Consider the following 22,388-nt stretch of genomic DNA (forward strand, 5'->3'; position numbering starts at 1 on the left):
TGAAGTCTAACTGAGAACATTTAATAGCAAATTCTATTAAAACCATTCTCTAGCTAGGTTCATAATGTTCTTTGTTCCTGGTATTTTAATACAAATGTCTCATAGAGTTCTGATGAAATAAAGTCTGAAGAAACTATAAACATTTTCTGTTCCAACTGCTTCAAGAACTCCTGAAAATAATTAACCCAATTTTTCTCAACCACATTTTTAGCTCATATTTTTACTGTGTTGTTTCCTCACAAAGAGCATTTCTAGGTTTAAATAAGTAATGCTAAATATTTTATAAAAAATCTTACTAATAGTAGTTTTGAAAGGGATCTCTCATACCAACTCACTTTGTTGCAATGCATTTTTAAGAGTAAATGTGATGTAGTTAAATATAAATTATATCCTTTGGATGGCAAACTGAGGGTAACATAAATATTCAAGAGACTAGAAATTTATCCATGCATTTTAAATACAGTAATAACTATTCAATAGCTCTTCATATTTAATGCTAGATGCAACTAACATAATCTTTTGGTGTGTACTCATGCTTTTAAATATCTGATTTAAACAAAATATCAGAAACTGGCATGCTGCAAAACATTAGTTGCTCAAAGCCAATTTGAAATGAGCAGCATGGAATAATAGCAACGGAGATAGATACATGTGCTTTTTTTACTTTTTAAAAAAATGTTTGGGCTCCAATAGAATTTTGGAGAATCACTAATAAAAATAATAGCTAGCAGCATTCTTATATTTCAGTAATTGTTACATACACAGATATAGACATACAAAATAAAATATACATAAAATAAAGGCAGGAAAAAAATCTGTCAATAATTTAGGCTAGTCATTTTTTCTCAGCCTAACCCATCTCAGAAGGTTGTTATTGGGAAAACAGAAAGATGAACTGTTTGCTGTCTTGAGTCATTCATAAAAACAATAAAAGCAGGCCATAAATAAATACCTGCCCAATGAGTAACAATAGTAGAGATAAATCTTAAAATTCTCCAGATAACAAAAGCGCTTACCAGTAGTCTTTGGTTAATGAGTATTCATTCAATGACTGTTTAAAATTATGACATTGCTGAAGTTATGATATACCTGGTTCTCAAAATTGTGACTGTTGTAATGCTTTTGTGGTCACATAAATAAAACCTGGGCACTTGGCAGCACACCCAAATTTAGAATCACTGGGTATGTTTTAACTCTTCCCATCCACCTATCTCTCTTCCATTTTTGTCCTTTTGGATGCCCCACATTCTGCCACTTTTGCTGTCCTCACAGTCTTGCACTCTGCCCTAGACTCCTGTCTTCTATTGCCCCTGATGCCCTGCACCACCACTGCCCTACAGTCCTCTGCCCCTGCCATCCTATAGTCTACCTCCCCCAGTGCCCTGTTCCCTTGTCTCTACCAGCTGACCTCTGCCATCTTCTTCCTCCTGTTGTTGTCCAGACATGCCTAGCCTAGCCTTCCACAAGGAAGCTGCTAGCTATATGTGAGATATGCTGCATGCCACTTTGAGACAGCCACATGTGGCTAGCAGATGCTTTGCAACGTGTTGGATGCACCTCAGTAGTGGGAGGAAAAAAAGACCAAAGGTCAGATGATGCAACAACAGTGGCATGGATGAAGGGTGGAATGCAAGGTGACGGGCAGTGGAGTGCAGGACAGCAGGAGTGATGGAACATGGGGTGGCTAAAAAGAGCAGAGATGGGGAGACATAGATGGGGGGAACTGAAGCAAAGGCAAACATGACAAGGCAAGAGAAGTCTGAAGTCCTAACAATGGCACCTTCCTGGCCTAATGACCACAAGTGAGACAACTGAAACTGCTGTTGCTAAACAATGTAGTCATGTGATATTACACCAAATGACCATATTGCTTAGCAATAGAAATTCCAGTCCCAATTAGCTTCACTAAGCAAGGACTACCTGTATTTACATGTAATTGGTTGAATTGGGGAAAGGACATCTAAAAGGGAAAGACTTGAAGCTCCATTCGATTGCTTGGGTGGTAAGGCATTATATAAAATTATATAAAAAGGAAATTTCAAGCATGATAAGTATACAAAGTCCTCAGTATGTATTGTTTTGAAAGCTATTCCACACATTTTTAACTAATTCTATAGAGTACAAACTTGAAGGGACTGTTTTAATCTATTATTAATTAATCCGATTAAAATTTCTCAGTTTGAAATATTTGCAAGGATTAGTATGTAAAGCTAAATATATAATTGTGACACAAAATTAAGGAAAAAGAACATTACTGCAGTTTAATCAAAAGGGTAAACCTGAAAGATTATTTTTATATTTTGATGTATTATACAAATACATTGTATAATTAACAGTTCACTGCTATAAAAATGTTTGCTGAGGGCTTGCCGACTTTTAATGGCCCATCATGTCTGTGTAAGGGAAATAAAAGACTTGCAGAAACTAATGAATGCCTTAGCTTAGGGGAAAAAATGCTATGGTTTCAATCCACTTTGTCAGTTGCTGCTTTGTGCATTAGAGTAGTGACAGCACCGCACAAAAATGTTAAGGAGTTGGCAAGAAACAGACTAAGAACTATGATGTCACCCACTGTAATGGCCATCCATGCTTTCAAGCAGCAGCAGCACTTAACGAAACCGTTTACCTCAGGAAATGAATCTGAGATTCATACTAATGTTGGAAAAATGTAATTCTGGAACACTTCAAATGGGACTATCACCTTGACAATTATACCAATAAACAATAAATTTAATTTACAGCAGTATCTCATCAAATTTACAGTCTGGTCCTTTCTCAGACATAATAGTTATAGACAAACCTGGCATATGTAAGAGCTAAAACCAAACTCACTTAAATTAAAAAGCTTTGAAAACCAAAAGTTTCAAAAATATATGTACAATTTAAATTGCATGCAATTTGAGCTGTTTACAATAGGCATGGCACTACCTTCATGGCATGAATTTCTTCTAGTAATCTCTGTGCACGTCTGTGATTTTTCAACACTGATTCTTCAGTACCCCTGAAAAAGAAAGGCATATACTTCATACTGTATTAATGTCTGTACATACTGTATGTTATCACACACATTTATCCTCTATGCCGTCCCCTTTCTTAAACCATTTAGAGAAATACTTCGATCACAGCATTACCTTTGGAGATCTGAGAAAGATGCAACCTTTGTCACATGAAGCAGTGCTCTGAAAAGCCATCTAAATGCTTTCCACAGCTCCTATCATCTATCAATTAGTACATTTTTGTTTTACAGGCAATAAAATAAGCTACCGTATGTTAAAAACTGTAAGAATGCTTGCTATTATATACTGTGTGTAACAATACAAATAGTCCTTGACTTACTATGACAATTGAGTCCAGAATTTTGGCCATTGAGATTGCTAAACTGGTCGCCATGTGGTATGATTTGATTATACAACCATTTTTACATGGTTGTAAATCAAGCAACTGCAATCATTAAGCAAATCCAGCATATCCAATGGGCATTTTCTGCTATTTTCTACTTGAAAACACCAAAAACATCACAAATTGTGATTACATAACCATAGGATGCTGCAACCGATCATAAATGTGAGGTGGTTGCCAGGAACCTGAAATGTAATCACGTGACCGCACAAGAGGGTGTGGCAGTCTTAACTTAAAGGATGGGTCATAAGTAGTTTTAAATCTATTGTAAGTTGAAATGGTCTTTAAGCAACTGATCGTAAAACAAGGAACATCTGTACATGATTCACTGATTATATGTGATCAAATTGATGTCAACTGTTAGCAGCCACATAGATTTTCCTCCAGTGATCTGTCCCTAACCTGGTCCTTCAGGTCTTCTAGTTTGACTAACTTCAAAAGGACCTATCTTATTGAAGTAAGATACTTTACACTTGATCATTTGTGTTTTTAGTAAGAACTGTGGGAGATTTGTTGAACAATCCATTTAATTGTTTTCTTGGCTATCTATGGCATTCTCAAGGGACGCGGTGGATCAGTGGGTTAGGACGCTGAGCTTGTCGATCAGAAGGTCGGCAGTTTGGTGGGTCGAATCCCGAGTGCCGCATAACAGAGTGAGCGCCTCTTACTCGTCCCAGCTTCTGCCAACCTAGCAGTTCGAAAGCACGCAAAAATGCAAGTAGAAAAATAGGGACCACTCCGATGGGAAGGTAACAGCGCTCCGTGCGCCTTTGGCGTCTAGTCATGCCGGCCTCATGACCACGGAGATGTCCTCGGACAAGCGCTGGCTCTTTGGCTTTGAAACGGAGATGAGCACCGGCCCCTAGAGTTGGAAACGACTAGCACGCGTGTGCAGGGGAACCTTTACCTTTACGGCATTCTCAGGAGTCTTCTCCAATACCAAACTTCAAAGGCATCAATACTCTTTCTATCCTGCTTCTTCACATTCTAATTTACGCTTTTATAGAGTGACATTTCCATAGAATATCACAATTTTGATCTCTGTAAGTAAAGACATATCTGGCATCTCAGTATCTTTTCCAAGGTCTTCATGGCTACTCTACCACGTGCTAGTCTTTGGCTTACTTCTTAACTGCTGCTTTATTTGATATTGATGATTGATCCTAAAATGCAGAAGATATGTATCACAGTAGCTCTTCTAACTTTATCAGACAAGACACAATACAACTGCTGTCTATAGGGAATTGACATTTGTCTAGGTCTGCTTGTTCTACAATTAATGTATGTTCTGGTCAGTGTTAACAGCTTCTGATAAATGCATACCATATACTTCATCTGAATATAGTCATTATATTTATGTTTCTAGTTCCCTGGATTAGATCTTGCTCCTTTTTAATATATTGGGATAGCAATATCTAGAGTCCAATCAAACAGGAATCCCTTTCTAAATGACTCCATAAGAAGTGTTCTACTAAAGTAGTACTCTACTATTCTTTAAAGATTTTCACACTGTATAATGTGTGCGGAAAGAAGCAGGCAGGCAGGGCGCGGAGGAACGGAGACTTGCCGACGTTTGGGGAGGTTTGGGCGCCTCCCCAAACCTCGGCAGGTCTCCGTTCCTCCGCGCAGACCTGCCGACGTTTGGGGAGGTTTGGGCGCCTCCCCAAACCTCCCCAAACCTCGGCAGGTCTCCGTTCCTCCTGCCGACCTTTGGGGAGGTTTGGGCGCCTCCCCAAACCTCCCCAAACCTCGGCAGGTCTCCGTTCCTCCTGCCGACCTTTGGGGAGGTTTGGGCGCCTCCCCAAACCTCGGCAGGTCTCCGTTCCTCCTGCCGACCTTTGGGGAGGTTTGGGCGCCTCCCCAAACCTCGGCAGGTCTCCGTTCCTCCGCGCAGACCTGCCGACGTTTGGGAAGGTTTGGGCGCCTCCCCAAACCTCCCCAGGTCTCCGTTCCTGTTTGGGGAGGTTTGGGCGCCTCCCCAAACCTCCCCAAACCTCGGCAGGTCTCCGTTCCTGTTTGGGGAGGTTTGGGCGCCTCCCCAAACCTCCCCAAACCTCGGCAGGTCTCCGTTCCTCCGCGCAGACCTGCCGACCTTTGGGGAGGTTTGGGCGCCTCCCCAAACGTCCCCAAACCTCGGCAGATCTCCGTTCCTGTTTGGGGAGGTTTGGGCGCCTCCCCAAACCTCCCCAAACCTCGGCAGGTCTCCGTTCCTCCGCGCAGACCTGCCGACCTTTGGGGAGGTTTGGGCGCCTCCCCAAACGTCCCCAAACCTCGGCAGGTCTCCGTTCCTGTTTGGGGAGCTTTGGGCGCCTCCCCAAACCTCCCCAAACCTCGGCAGGTCTCCGTTCCTCCGCGCAGACCTGCCGACCTTTGGGGAGGTTTGGGCGCCTCCCCAAACCTCCCCAAACCTCGGCAGGTCTCCGTTCCTGTTTGGAGAGGTTTGGGCGCCTCCCCAAACCTCCCCAAACCTCGGCAGGTCTCCGTTCCTCCGCGCAGACCTGCCGACCTTTGGGGAGGTTTGGGCGCCTCCCCAAACGTCCCCAAACCTCGGCAGGTCTCCGTTCCTGTTTGGGGAGGTTTGGGCGCCTCCCCAAACCTCCCCAAACCTCGGCAGGTCTCCGTTCCTCCGTGCAGACCTGCCGACCTTTGGGGAGGTTTGGGCGCCTCCCCAAACGTCCCCAAACCTCGGCAGGTCTCCGTTCCTGTTTGGGGAGGTTTGGGCGCCTCCCCAAACCTCCCCAAACCTCGGCAGGTCTCCGTTCCTCCGCGCAGACCTGCCGACCTTTGGGGAGGTTTGGGCGCCTCCCCAAACCTCCCCAAACCTCGGCAGGTCTCCGTTCTTCCTGCCGACCTTTGGGGAGGTTTGGGCGCCTCCCCAAACCTCCCCAAACCTCGGCAGGTCTGCGCGGAGGAACGGAGACCTGCCGAGGTTTGGGGAGGTTTGGGGAGGCGCCCAAACCTCCCCAAAGGTCGGCAGGTCTGCGCGGAGGAACGGAGACCTGCCGAGGTTTGGGGAGGCGCCCAAACCTCCCCAAAGGTCGGCAGGAGGAACGGAGACCTGCCGAGGTTTGGGGAGGTTTGGGGAGGCGCCCAAACCTCCCCAAAGGTCGGCAGGAGGAACGGAGACCTGCCGAGGTTTGGGGAGGCGCCCAAACCTCCCCAAAGGTCGGCAGGAGGAACGGAGACCTGCCGAGGTTTGGGGACGTTTGGGGAGGCGCCCAAACCTCCCCAAAGGTCGGCAGGAGGAACGGAGACCTGCCGAGGTTTGGGGAGGTTTGGGGAGGCGCCCAAACCTCCCCAAAGGTCGGCAGGAGGAACGGAGACCTGCCGAGGTTTGGGGAGGTTTGGGGAGGCGCCCAAACCTCCCCAAAGGTCGGCAGGAGGAACGGAGACCTGCCGAGGTTTGGGGAGGTTTGGGGAGGCGCCCAAACCTCCCCAAAGGTCGGCAGGTCTGCGCGGAGGAACGGAGACCTGCAGAGGTTTGGGGAGGTTTGGGGAGGCGCCCAAACCTCCCCAAAGGTCGGCAGGAGGAACGGAGACCTGCCGAGGTTTGGGGAGGTTTGGGGAGGCGCCCAAACCTCCCCAAAGGTCGGCAGGAGGAACGGAGACCTGCCGAGGTTTGGGGAGGCGCCCAAACCTCCCCAAAGGTCGGCAGGTCTGCGTGGAGGAACGGAGACCTGCCGAGGTTTGGGGAGGTTTGGGGAGGCGCCCAAACCTCCCCAAAGGTCGGCAGGAGGAACGGAGACCTGCCGAGGTTTGGGGAGGTTTGGGGAGGTGCCCAAACCTCCCCAAAGGTCGGCAGGAGGAACGGAGACCTGCCGACGAGCCGCGGCCACACAGGGTATTCCTGTGTATTCAGGCTTGCAAAATGGCGGATCGAGCCTCTGCTGGCGGCAGAGGCTTGCAGAACGGCGGATCGGCTTATACTCGAGTCAATAACTTTTTCCAGTTTTTGGGGGTGAAATTGGGGGTCTCGGCTTATACTCGAGTCGGCTTATACTCAAGTATATACGGTACTTTAAATTTTAAAAGCATACAAAACCATTACAGCAGCTTACATGGTCAGAAATCAGACACAATTATATTTGGCCCGTTTTTTTCCTATACAAAAATCATAGAAGTATAACAAAAAGAGTTAAACTTACTTTTTCCCCTTCAGTTTAGCAATATGCCTAGTTAGTTTCCGAATTGTTAAAACTCTGATTTTCTTCACTTCTTTTCTCATCTTGACAACCTATGAGTGGGAAAGGGAGGAAGAGATGCATTATCATCAATATACTAAAATACTAGTTTACCACTTCCTAACTTACCAAAATTTTTAGTTAATCTTATTGAAGTCAAAAAGCTTCTCCAAATTGTCAGTCAATTAAGGAATACAGGTAGACTTCGGTTAACAACGATAATTAGGAGTGAAATTTCCATTGCTAAACGATGTGGTTGTAAAGCACAATGTCATATGACTGAAGAATCGCTTAGCAATGGCAATTGCAGCAGAATTTGGCATGGAAAAATGGGTCATTTTTAAAAAAATTACACATTACATTTCATAATTTTCTAATGAATGTAATTGTTTCTGAAAGTACTAAAGTACTTGTCCATCCAAAAAAAGTTACTATATTAGTATATTCTAAAGTTGCCTGAATCAGTATTTAATACTTGACCATAGGTAAGAATGGTAATATAATTCCAGATTTGAAAAATGAAAAATCCTTCCTCATTAATTGGTAATTATATTTTCTATAAAGACATTCTTGGAATCAAAGAACACCACTGACATTTTCTAAACGAAGGATATATTTTCTGAAATTCTGTATTGTAGGGGCATGAGTTTTATACATAAAGGACATAAAGCATAAAAATCCTTAAGACGTTAACTGCCTGGTAGAAAGGTAGATTACATCTTCAAACCCACAAGTCATAAATACGAAATCTGTCCAAGATGACTATTTCACATTAACCAATACTCTTCTTAATATAAACAGGAAGCACTATTTTTTTTAGAAATACTCTTACAAAGTGCACATTTAAATAAATTATCCCTGCAATAGTAAATACTTCTTTAAATATTATTCCTGCTTATGTTTAAGGAAATATGTTCAAACCCACATAACTTCAATAAATAATCATGTAAAAAGGAAAAAATATTTTATTTAGAAATTTACTTGGCTATTTTAGGTACGGATATGAAAATGGAGTTTATTTATAAAAAGTATCTAAATTAAAATGGGGTTCTCAATGTGAGCTTTTGGCAAGACTTTAAAAGCTTTTCATCAACTGTTCCGGTCAACAAGGCTCACCTCCTACCAAGTTTTCTATCATATTTTGCCCACACATCCATGATTCTCATCATGCATTATTAAAACAACCTGGTGCTTCAGCTTTTTTTTTTTAGCCAGACTTGGCCAAATGTCTCCTGACATTGAATTTTGGCATGTAATCAACAGTTAAACAAGTACAGCTCTTATTCTCACAGAAAGTCCATGGCATGAATAGCTGTGCCAGTTGAATTTCTGTCTAGCATGTAGCCATTCAAAGACTCAAAATCAGTGAATTAAAATTTCAAAACCCTACATCTAGAGGAAAGAAGTACATCAACTATATTGCGTAGAAGTTTCAGCTGATGTGAGTGAAAAGCTCACAAACTATAATAAGTAAAAGTAACAACCTGGCATATACAAAAACCTACAATTTAAAGAATAACAGCAGATCATTATGCACTAAAACATATATATTTAACTTCCTATCCAATATTTACTCCTTTCTAGAACACTATGTGGAGGAAGAGTATATTTTTAGTAACTAATTCAGCCAAAAGCAAATTCTAACTGTTGATCATGAATATGAAAAATGCCCACCTAGAGGAATCCAAAGGGCTATTTAGTCTCACGCTCTCTTCCTGCTTTGATCAAGCAAGTCACTAAAGTAACAGCACCTTCTCGGTCATGTTCTACACCATCTAATATTCACATACATTCTGTCTCTAATTACAAAGAGAAGAACAAAACAATCACCAGCATGCTGGATAGATTCAATTACAGTGACAAAGAGTGCAAAACTGGAAGACCTGAAGGACCAGGTTAGGGACAGACCACACACCTGTGTGGTTTGCAACAGTTGATATTGTCTTGATGACACATAATCACTCAGTTATAGTGCATAGCAGCAAGGGAACTGTCACTATGACATAGCCATAAATCAACTTTTACTCTGTCAATTTTTCAAATTCTGTTTTCTAATTCAGTTTGGTGATTTCCACATACTACAAGTAGCCACTAATTTTGTGATGTTACACTGCCACTACAACTTACATTCCAAATTTAAATTCCTCTTATAAAATTATACATTTTCTTATTCAGCCAAAAATACATTCTATAAAACTTAAAAGATTCAATTTCTTGAGAATCAAATATATTTTCCAGTTTCCTCTTGCACACTAGAATGACAAGTATTTAATAATGACACAAAGAGCAACTGTACACTTTTTAAAACTGAAAAGTGCCTACAACATTCAACTCAATCTAACAACTTGAAAGAAAATTTAAGACAAAATTAAAAGGACAGAGGAATGTTAAGAGGATGTATTAAAAAATTCTCTGAATCTCATCCAAATTTTATACATTGTAAAGACCTTGTAAGGGGTGGCAAATATTTGAAAAAAATATTGCATTAGAATAAAATGTTATGCTTGGCTGCATTGGGGGCTTGTTTTTAAGTTGAACAGAGAAAAGACATCCAATTTAAGCTAACCCAAAGCCAAAAAAGTTAAGATACTATTTGGAAAGTTTGACCAAATGGGGGAAAAATCTTAATAGAGGTAAAAATAGAATAAAGCCACCATGGAATAAAAATATTACAAGTGTTATCAAGTTATGCCATCTTTCCCAGATCAGAATTTTTGTCTTGAATACTCAGCTAAAATTACCAAAATCTAAAAAAAATTCACAGTAACATTAATCTAAAAGGTATATAACAACACTGAATTAGTTAGTGGATCATGCTATAAAACAAAGTGACAGCCTTAAGTGCGATCCTAAGCATCCAATGTACATTTGGAAGTCAGTATGTCAATCGTATTGCAATGCTGAGAATAAATAAGCAGAAAGTAATCTGTTCAAGATCCCTAGCTCCTGATATTTTGCATGTGGCCATCCAAGTGCTGCTTTAAATTGTCCAAATTACATTTTCCAAGATACTTATCAAATTATGCAACATCTTGCATAAAAATTTAACATGTGGCATGAAGTGAGGTAAAGTAGCATGAATTATTGTGGTCCAAATGACACAATTCTATTGTTCACAGATTGCTTTAATTTTTGTTTCTAATATCAAAATTTTGGTATGCATGTTAAAAATACATCCAGTGCAATAAAAACAAAGAGAGGTAATAATCTGGGGACTAACACACCTAGGATGTTAATAAAATTCTACAGAAGACTTTCCTTAACCCTTGGCAAAAAGCCAGATCTTCTGGCCCTGTACAAAGAATGAGACTACTGTGGCAATCATATGGGTTTTGGAGCATGACTACTCTGTCAAATCTTACTGGACAGGAATTGAAATACTGGGAGCAAATAGACTTTCAGAAATCCAAATCTTATTTCATCAAGGGCTTTATGTATCACAACCAGCACTTTGAATTTTGCCCAGAGGTTTAAACACTGGCAACCAGTCTCTCATGTTGTAAAATGAACGTTACGTGGGATACTGAGATGTGTCCGTATATGTCCATGTCACCACATTTTGGTCCATTAACCCTTAGTCACTTTGGGGAACTCTGGTCTGGGGAAACTGCACATCACAGACCTACTCCTCTCCTTTCTTCACACCTAGACCCTGAGAAGCGTCCCAGGACTGAATGAAGATATTCACTGCATCCAGCCTGGATAGGGATGGAGATATTAATCTGGTCAATAATACATGAATAACACCTCATTCCAAATTGATGGATGTCTTAACCCAATAGTTTCATGTAAATTAAAAAGGGAAAGAGGAAGCCCTTTGGTACCATGGAGGAACTAGTGAGCCATAACTAGTGAGCCAACCTCCACAACAGAACTATCCACTAAAGAATAATCACTGCAAAACTGTGCTTTCTAACTAGTCCCATAAGGTATCCAGAAGGATACCATGTTCAATGGTGTCAAATATGACTGACATCTGAAAAGACTATAAAGGACTCATTTAGGAGTAAGAGCAAGACATCTTATTTTGGTAAATCCAATATGTGTGATGACAAACTTTAAAAACAACCAGGAAATGACTGGCTTACAACAGAACTCCACTTTCAGTTCTCTTACCAATTATTCTGAGGTTAAGATCAAGTCTGATGTGTGACCACCTACTGTAGATGAACTAAATCTGAAATTATCTAGGATAAGCCCATAAGTATCATGTCACCTAAAAAAACAAATTTTCTAGCTATCAATGCCACTTTCTAGATTGATTCTATGCTACATAAGGGAAAAAAAGCATTTTAATGTTTATGTGAAACTGTCAGATGCATAGTTTCAGTATTTATTTTGAGAGAAGCAGAAAACTAAAGGTTGGGGAACATGCATTCCTTCTTTGTTACTTTGTACACCGATCAAATACATGCCACCCTGGCAAAGTAATATATTTTAATATATTAAGTAATATATTTACATGACAAATTCAGAAAAAAAATGAAGTTTGTGCTGGTGAAATTGGAATAAGAAGTCATCAAGAAAATGAAATATATTGTTCGGTTGGAAATATAACTGCAAAAATGAATGTTTTATTTATCATCTTTCCAAATATGTACCCATCCAAATATGTTCAATTAAACAATGTTGCATGCAGCAGTATATGTTTGTTTGTGTGTGTGTATAAATCAATATGAATATTGGTATTTGAAAACTCTTATTCCAACATACATATTAGAATCTTCCAAATATGTATATAAAGACACCTTTTGAACTGACTTTGACACCTAACGGTTACATTCCTCGGCCAGAGCATGGAAGATGTTTGCAATTTCCTTCCTTCCTTTCTTCCTTCCCTTCCTTTTCTCTCTCTCTCTTTCTGGCCCGCCATCCCAATTTGTGTACCTTATGTTCTTTTATGTAAGTACCAACCTGGGCTGACCCTATTTAAATTCCAAAGTCAAACGGCTGTTTCCATTCACTGAACTAAATGCCCATGCACTGGAATAACGTTAAATGGAAGATTACATGAATCCCAATAATATTGTTTACATTTAGGAAAAGATTTGGGGCTGAAATATAAAAGTTTATTTATTCCAATTAGAAAAGCATGAATTAAGTTTGTTTTGAATACTAAACTAATTAATAGTGCAAAGACCAAAATTAAAGCAAACCAGAGCAATCTTTTGGTGGCAAAGAGCCAAATATAAAGGGAGGGGAAGGTTGCAGTAGAAGGAATAATTACACACAGAAGTTCAGGATTGGTTACACTGAATTAGGGATATCTGTGGTGACAGATCTGAATAATAATTACAGATCAACTGTGCCAGATGCCTTTAAAATTCATACTTCAGATACCTGTAGATAAATCAGTATAAAATAAGCATCATTTTCATCACAGCTATGCTAAAAACATTTTAAATATAGTCTACAGTAAGTTCCCATGACCTAGCTTGCATATTTTGATTCTGCACCAGCCAAATAAGAAGCCACATGTTTTATTTTTGTCAACATCTAGCTAGCCTACGTGGCCCAGCCACACACATTTTATACAAGCTGCTCAGAGTAGAAGAGTTGAAGTGGGATAATATTTTATGATACACACACTCATTTAATAATTTTAACATACAGCAAACATGCCTACTGTGCTTGCATTTATTTTATTTTATTTTAATTTACTTTTGTTGAAAGCAAATGTCTGAAATGCTGATCACAATTTGACATTAATGTTCTGATGCTGATGATGTGGCAATCTGAACTTGAAGGAGAGCTGCTGGAAAAGTTCCTAGGACAAAATGCTGTTTTCCTGAATTCCATCTCAGATTCTGAGCTCGGAAATTTAATGATCTTTTAAAGAAAGGTTGCTTACAACACTGACATTATTTCACAGACAATGAAAACAATAAGCATGGTTCAGTTCATTACAGGAAATTCTTATTAACCTACAATCATAATTATAAACTTATTACTTCTATTACCAAAGAATCAAAAAAGGATTGAGACATAAGAATGGTTCTTTTCCAATATTTCACACTTTTAAGGTATTTATGAGAGCCACTATAATATAAAGGTTAGCAGTGGATAGACCCAACTTGTAGTTCCAAGTCCAGTAGAGAAAGTACTTGAATGACTTTGGGCCAATCACTTGCTCTCTTAGTTTGGGAAGTTGAAAAACCTCTGACTATACTTTCACAAAATGAGGACAACTTCATCCTGCAATGAATTGATTTGGGATGATAAGAACACAACAAAAAGGTGTAAATGTTTGTTTCTCTTAATCTTCGAACAAATCAAAATAACCCAGCCTTGAATCTGCTCAGTATAAGATGGGACAGCCAGAAAATCTTTCAAGTTTCTTGAAATCCCTGCCAGGCCTGTTTCTTGACCTTGCCTACCCTGACATAAATACAAGAACAGAGTTATTCGATAAACAAATTTCCAATTTTTAAAAAAGTTTCTTCTGCTAGCTTTAAAGCCAGGAAAAGACGGTAATGTAACTATTGAGAGACAACAAATGAGTAGCAATCAGCAAGAACTAAAAAGCAAATATTCTGATAGTCATAAATTATGGATAATATCTATAGTTGTGAGGTTTGCTTCAATTATAAAAAGTTGTTATAGTTGTTTGCTAATTATAGTTGTTTGCTTCAATTATAAAAAGTATAATTACACAAACTATGTAGACCAAAAATGAGCAACCTCCATATTATAAAACCCCTTTTATAAAATCAGTAAAATTGGAGGAACACAAATGAACTTAATTTCACTCCCTTATTGATTAACAAAGTGTATTTCTCTTGGCATAAAAACAGAAGCAATAATAAGGAACAAGACAGCCTTACAAATAAATTAACCACAGGAATACACAGCTGCCTAGCCTCAAACCAATGAGTTGAGTGCCTTCATCCTGTAGGATAAAAGGAAGAATTATGAGTATTAGCTAAAGAATCTATGTACTCAGGATTGTATTTTTTTTAAAAAATGTCAAGTCATGTAAGATCCTTCAAACTGTCTCTTTATAATTGCAAGTGATCTTAGGAGCTACAACAGAACTCTAAAAATACAGAACTCAAAATATTGGTCTTTGTTATAATTGTTTGCTCTATCCTTTTCTTCTGTAGACTTTGATTTACTCTTGGCAATAAGAAAATAGACTATGAAAATACAGTGACATCAGATGGATATAATTTAGACTTGTTTTTTTAAATATATTTACTTAATAAGTTGTAGCAGTAAGAGACTGCTTCTGAATAAAGATCCTATGATTAGACTGGTAAGAAAGTGACGGTGTACTAAAGAGAGGAACAAGGAAATTAAAACTTATCAGGACTTGGAAATAACAAGAAGTAAAAACAAATAACATGAGCTATGTAGTTTCAGAATTCAGTTCATTCTGAAGCTGGTGAGATAGGAATCAGGACTCCTCAAAATGCAATATGTTGTTCTATAACCACTAAGCACACTCCAATCTTATGGCTGCGGAACGAAAAACAAATCTGTTAACCTCAATGAACTGTGAGGAAAAGCCTTGAGATTTAAACCCCAGAAATGGCCTACAAATAGTTCTCGAGTTATAACCATTCATTGAGACCATTTGAAGTTACAGTGGCGTTGAGGAAAGGGACTTATCAGTGGTCCCCAAAATCACAGCCATTGCAGTGCCCCATCCTCACAATTCTGGTGCTTGGCAGCCTGTTCACACTTTTGACTGCAGAGGCATTTTAACTCCGACCCATCCACCTATTCCCCCCCCCCACAATCTATGCCCTTTTGGCCCCTGTGGCCACTCATGTCCTAGCTGACATTTCCATTTTGTTGCTGCCACTCCTGACCAATGCCTTTGCAAGGCAGCCGCTGTTGCACAAAACTTTCTTCCCAAGGTTGCACATGGCAATTTCCCCAGGAGCCTTGAGGAAGATGGCCTCACATGGCCACCAACTGGCTTTTATACTTGTATTTAATACCAGCACAGGCCTGCCTCATCAGCATCTGAACAGTTTTCTCACCAAAATATATACTTCTATATGAGTAAAAAGCCACGTATATTAAGAGGTTCCATAATTTTGGTGAGAAAACTGTTCAGATTGCAACATTTATATTAATCACTTAGAAAATCAAACTTATTTGTAAGAAATCTTATACAAGTACTGGCAGAAAGGGAGAAATCCATTACTTAATTTCTGCTGCCACCTAGCAATGTTTTCAAGAAATTTGCACATGAATTCATATATGCAACCCTTCTTTAAATGTGTTCATTTATATCCACTCTCTTCAATCTTGCATATGTAAATTCAGATACCTTATTTAAGTAAAAAAAAAACTTCGGGGTTGCACTAATTTTAACTTTAAAAGTAAAGCAAGAATACCTCCAGAATAACCCTTTATTTAAAAGTTCATTGTAATTAAAAATCATTAAATTCAATATTGTAAACATACCCATACAGAAAATAGAAATAGCCAGGTTTGAGTTACTCTCTTCTTAACTGCAAATACTTCAAAGCTCATTGTTATTGCTTTCATTTTGCAGCCAAACAATTTTTGCACACTTGAAAATTTACTTACGGTAAAATAAAAAGAGATAGAATGAGAACCTGTTAGATGTGAAAGTTTCAATTATCAAATTATTTATTGCTAAAAGCCTATGCACAAGAATTTTCTCAATTCATGGTGGGCACCTGCTTAAAGGAGATTATCTGCCACACCACACTCAAGGAAGGTTAGCCTTAGTTCTCTTCCAGCTACATAGGGATTCTAGGCTGATCCCCCTTTTCACTCAGGCCCCAGGTTTTCCCTCCTGCTACACGAATCAATGATTGCTGAATGAAAATGTACCAATACAAAAGTGAATAACCAATACAAAATTAGTATATCAAGGTGATTTGTACATTAACATGAATGAATGAAGAATACAAAACAAATGCAGGGTTCCCTTGCCTTATGAGAACTGACTATGCAAATAATTTTCATTTTCATTCTGGATACAAAATTCACTATATATATATTAAAACCCCCACTATATGTACTATATAAGTGCTAGCCCGAGAAATCTTCATCAAAGGTCTCTAGACACTTGTCTAGACTATTTTCTGTCTTCTCTTTTCTGCCTTCACTCACACATTAACCATCATTTGTGCAGCCTATCTCCAACTTACTTTCATACCTCCAATAGCATTACTGTTAGTATGGTATTAAAATGTTATCTTGTCCAATCTCCTTATGCAAAAGGACTTTCTATTGGTGGAAATAAAGTTGACCTATTTTGTTGCATTAAAAGTGATAAAGAATGCTTAGTCTGAGAAACTATTAATTTGTACAAATCTACTGTGTACAACAGGGGTCCCCAACCCCCGGTCCGTAGACCAGTACCAGTCTGCGGCATGCCAGCAATTGGTCCACACAAACAAAGCCCCATCTACAAGATGCAGGCAGCACAGAAAACCACACACCCTCCGGTCTGCGGAAAAACCTGTTTCCACTTAAGCTGACTTTGTAATAATGCCGCTTGGGGTGTGTGTGAAAACCCTAATAAGCAGGCATATACATAGAATGAAGGCTACTGCTAAGCTTGTAAGCCGCCCTGAGTCTTCGGAGAAGGGTGGGATATAAATGGAATTAAAATAAAATAAAATAAATAAATAAACTGGTCCCTGGTGCCCAAAAGGTTGGGGGCCTCCGGTGTACAACATAAGAATGCTAATAAAATTGGTAGTGCTGTGATGCAGTGTACTTCCTTCTCTGCTATGATAACCATATGCATTAGAAATCCAACAATAGGAAAGATGGAGAAAATGCTTTTACACAGAACATGAGACAAGAAAATTTGTCAAGTAATATGGTGCTTAATAGGGCTCTAAAACCTGATTAGCAAATTTTCAAAGTACATGGGTTAAACATTTAATGTCTTATCACATAACTTTTTTCCCCACTAGTTGTCTTGCTAAAAGTGAATTTGGTAAATGCAACCCTAGCACAAAATGAAAGAATGAAATAAAAAACAGAGAGGCTGGAGCATGATATTAAAGACCAAGTAAGCTATGGCTATATATTCCTCAAAGACAGATGAAAATTAAATTTAAGGAATAATAGACAATGTATAATACACGGCATAAGAGTCACGGTAGCTTAGGGGCTTAATAATGATGGAGATGGTCTTTGAACCAATGGTTCTAAACCTAGCACTGCAGGGCAGAAAGACATGGAGTGGTATAGTTATTATTGGTATAACCTAGATTTCTTTACTGAATTTTTTTTGCCTACTATTTCCTACTGAAAATAATACACAAAAAACTTTGCAAAGATTGCTTCTCTCCAAAAGTAAACTCAGACAAGTGCTGGTTAGGAAAGAATACTAACACTCAATGCAAAAAGTCTCCATGCTTTTCCAACACATTACTGATCACACAAAATATCAGGATGTTGGAGATCTTATTTCCCTAATCTCTAATTTTGGTTGGAGATGGTGTGTAAAAAGCAGAGAAACATTGAATGTTATATCCTACTGATTAGACAGGAAGCATTAACCTTGTGAACTCTCAAGCTTCCTCCTTCCGTTATATATTCAAGATGGACAGTGTTTAATATTTATTTGTTATGTATATGTAGGGGTGTGGGTCTATATACATACAGTATGCGTATATAGTATGGTTTAGGTGTGTGTCATGTATGTGTTCCACTTTTGAGAGTGGGCAACTAAATTTCATTTTTGATGTGTGCCGTTGTGCCCACAGTAAAAAAAAAAGACAATAAAGGTTATCTTATCTTAAGCATGTCTCCTCATTAAACAGGAAAAAAATATATGAAATAGTGAGATTTCCAAATAGGGTTTTTATTACAGGTATGCAAAATGATTTGAGTATTTTTTTTTCTTAAACCAAAGCATGAGACTGCTGTTCTAATCATCATGGAGATGCTATAAAATTCAAAGAATGCCTTCAGTTTGGAGCTGCTCTGTTTCAAGTTTGAGGTGTTTCTAGAATGTATTAAAACAGACCATTTCATGTATAAAACATCAGTTTTACAGTGAAAGCATAATTTTCTGCAACATTTCACTAGGTTCAAGGCGACATTCTACCACGAAATTCCTTGGATGATTTGGGAACAGTCTCTCTAAGCTCATCCTATTTCTCAGTGTTGTCAATAGAAGGATAAAATAAAGGGAAACTCCTTCCCACCTTTTTTCAGAAAAAGACAGGATATCAATGCAAAATATTAAAATACAGTAAAAGCACCTGTTTTGTTATCTGCAGTCTAATAAAGAGGATTCCAAGAAACTTGTATGCGAACCAATTCTCTGAAAAGTATCATAGAAATGTAAAATGTGTATCATTACCCACACGTGGCCACCTCCAAAGTACGGTGATTATTTACTGTACTTTAGTACTGATTATTCCACTAATCTTCAGATATTTTTTCTCTCTCCATCATTCTTCTTCCAATGAGCATTCTGAGGTTGATGCTGCTAGTGCATTCATCAAAAGCAAGGGCAGACAGCAACAGCCATATTAGGCCAATTATTGAAGAGTGACCAGCAGGAGTCAGCATCCTATCTAAAAAACGCTGGGAGGGCTACACTTAGAATGTCCGAAAGATGCATTTTTTCAAGAGGCAACTGGACTTTTCCTAGTTGCCTTCAGAAAAAAAAGCACCTTTGGGACAACCGTGACTCGGATGATTGAGAATCTCCATAGACATCTACACTTAGGATCCCCTACTCTCTAAGAACGAGCTCTCCTCTCCGAAGCTTTCCAGCCATCTGGGACTTCTCCATCATCCCAAGCCAGCATGTCCATTATCCTTAGAGACGACGGAAGACCTGTGCCACGTACGAAGGGCACACAATGGAGACAAGTCACCCATCGCCTAACGACCCACCAAGAAGCGCACGCCTTTACCCTCGCCAACCGCTCAACCCCAACGTTTCGCATCCGAAGCTTCCTTCCCGGCCAACTCGAAAGGCCACCCTAACCCAGGAGGCTACCACTCGGCAATATGGCAGCGGACACAGTCAGACTCTCACCTCATTGTTGAGGTTCAAAACCTGCGCCATGACAGCCGCTCCAGGGTCTTGACCGGCAAGAAAGCACAGGTCTCCCACGGGGGCGGCTTCTTTCCTCCGCACGCTTCCTCCCAGCACCGCAAACGAAACCGCGCGCCTGCGCCGTTTTCACCTGCTCGGTTTCCGGGAGACGCTCTTGCTTTCTCTTTATGGTTACAAAGAAAGCAACGTGCCTGTAGTATGAGAAATAGCCCGGAGCGTTGAACAGAAGGCGTATTTGAAATAAGTTTTATATGAAAAATCATAATTTGTGATCCATTGAAGCACGATTTACTTAGGTATCTGAGATAGCAGCATCCTATCCCATTTTAGTGTGTTATAGGAATGCACGTTGAGCTATTCCCTACATTGGTTTTGATCAAGTTAACACAACGTTGCCCACTTACGGTACAGTCGAATCTGCATTGACACAGAAAGACATTCCGAGAAATAATACGTTTTCCTATAAAAAAAAGGCCAAAGTTACTGTGGTTTTGTTTCTGATGCTAATAAGTACTTTGGACTCTTTTTCTCATTTTAAAAATTATTCAGAATATGGAATTTATAACCTTGTTTTCAGTCATAAAAAACCTGATTATTTTTGCTTTGCTTACCAAAAGGGTTAATCATTCTCTGGGGGGGAGCGATTCCAACCATAACTGGGTTGACAAAAGAGTTTTTGCCCAGTTTTTAAATGAAATCAATTATATGCACTCCTGTTATAGTGTGTTTTTGACCTGCATATGCAAGTTGGAAATTTAGCATTCTATATGCTCACTTTATCATTGTTCATTTCACGAATACTCCTTTTCTTACTTCATTTTTAAAAAACTGAACCAACCACATGTTACTAATGCAAGAATATTCTTGCATATTCTTACTAATGCAAGAATATTCTTCATTGGCCAAGTGTGATTGGACACACAAGGAATTTGTCTCTGGTGCAGAAGCTCTCAATGTACATACAAACAATAAAGTAATGTATTTTATACATCAATTCTGAAAATGTAAGCATGAATGTTTCCATTGTAAAGATTTTGGTATCAACCAAACTATGGTACAATGCAGAATGTGTAAGCATGGTACATTAATTAATTTATAATCCCTAAAATTTATTTATTTTTAAAATAATAAGGTAATCTCATGACCATCTGTGTATTAATCAGTAGTGGTCCCTAGGTGGCACGGTTTAGGATAATTAGTCAAATATTTGTTTATTGGAATGTAGATGAATGATTTACAAACCTTTGGGTGGCACTGTTGTTTAGGAATTGCACTATTTTGAATTATACATCTTGCTTTTCTCTTTTTAGAATTTATGGTTTGAATTTGTATCTTTTTGGAGACAAGGCTTGAGTGACTTGCTATGTCATAACAATTGTCTATTTAATATAAAGAATAGAAAACTCTGTTTATTGGTAGATGGATGCCTGACAGATTCACTGCAGAAAATTATGATAATTGCCATCTCTTATTGGTAATTTCTAGTCTCTGGCATTAAGAAACATACTGTCTAACAAACAAAATGTTGCTGTTAGCTTTACAGTACTGTACTGGTATATTTATCTTCCATGTTTTATCTATAGTGGTGAATATTCATGTATACAAGCTGCAATTGCAGCATCCAGTAATAATTTTGCTTTCTAAGCAGTGACCATAGTTTCTTTGCAAATATATAGAGCTTAAATATCTTACGCTGTGATTGTAATAGCATTGCATAATTGGTGTGTCATATGTTGAGGCTACCCAGTGTTTTTTTAAAAAACAAAAGCCTTTAGGTTAAATTCATCTTCTATATTAAGAATTCAGCTAACAAATTATATGTGCCTTCCTCCACTGGGTTTGCTGTAAGAATTGACAGTGTTTAATCTTCAGCTTGTTTTTTTAAAAACTTTTATAGATGAATTTCCTACTGCACAAAAAGGGCAGATATTGTGAAAACGATGTTAATGATACTGTAATGTATTGGGCCTAGTTTTACTTGAACTGTACCACTGGGTTTTGAATGCTGTGAGATTGCTTAAGCAGGGAATTGGGTAACGATCTCTGGCTCCTCAGACAGACGGTCTCCAGGACCACCATTGGTTGGCTCTAGGGTGGCAATAGGTTCCTTTAAACCTATTGGCTGCCACCTAGTGGCCAGAATATAAATAGCTGCGTAGAAACCTTGGTTAACAGTTCAGTTCTTGCATTCAATAAAGCATGTTCCTGCCTGAACTCTCTCACCTTGTCTCCTGCTTGCTGCAAAGAACCCAGTACACAACAGATACTATTCTCTTTCCAGCCATACCCTGAGTTAAGGGTATGGCTAGAGTAGGAAAAAGGTTATCTGTGAAATGCATTTTACTGTTTCTATAGTAGTGCAATATTATAGCACGTATGTTAATTAAGATAAGCTAGAGATGAAAATGACTTTGCTTGTCAAAAGGTTGCAAAAGGAGATCACATAACCCTGTGACACTGCAACCATCATAAATATGAATCAGTTGCCAAGCATGAAAATCTAAATCACATGACCCTGGGGATGCTGCAATGGTCAAAGGTGCGAAAAATGGTCATAAGTCACTTTTTTCAGTGCCATTGTAACTTCGAGCAGTCACTAAGTGAACTGTTGTAAGTTGAGGATTACCTGTACTTTATCATTCTCCACCCCCTTTTTTTTGGTCATCAAGTTTTTGACACCTTACTAGGTGACTGGTGGTACTCGAATATTGCCATATCCTAAAAGTAGTACAATCTATGAAAAGGTTGTTTTATATAATAATAGCTATTCCCACATGAGAATAAAACTC

The 22,388-nt window shown here is 39.1% G+C and overlaps 1 protein-coding gene across 2 annotated transcripts in view; it reads right to left on the reverse strand.

Moving 5' to 3' along the window:
- SRFBP1 (serum response factor binding protein 1) overlaps positions 1-19,686 on the reverse strand; it is a 38,845-nt gene extending 19,159 nt beyond the window's left edge. For both annotated transcript variants that reach the window (XM_083356262.1, XM_083356261.1), the window contains exons 1-3: positions 19,579-19,686; positions 7,545-7,633; positions 2,929-3,001 (exon numbers count right to left, since the gene is read on the reverse strand). In XM_083356262.1, coding sequence (XP_083212388.1) covers positions 2,929-3,001; positions 7,545-7,633; positions 19,579-19,608 — 192 coding nt within the window. In that variant the 5' untranslated portion in view covers positions 19,609-19,686. The remainder of the gene's footprint in view (positions 1-2,928; positions 3,002-7,544; positions 7,634-19,578) is intronic.
- Positions 19,687-22,388: the final 2,702 nt, after the last annotated feature.

This window comes from Vipera ursinii, assembly GCF_947247035.1.
Source record: "Vipera ursinii genome assembly, chromosome: 2".
Taxonomy (NCBI): Eukaryota; Metazoa; Chordata; class Lepidosauria; order Squamata; family Viperidae; genus Vipera; species Vipera ursinii.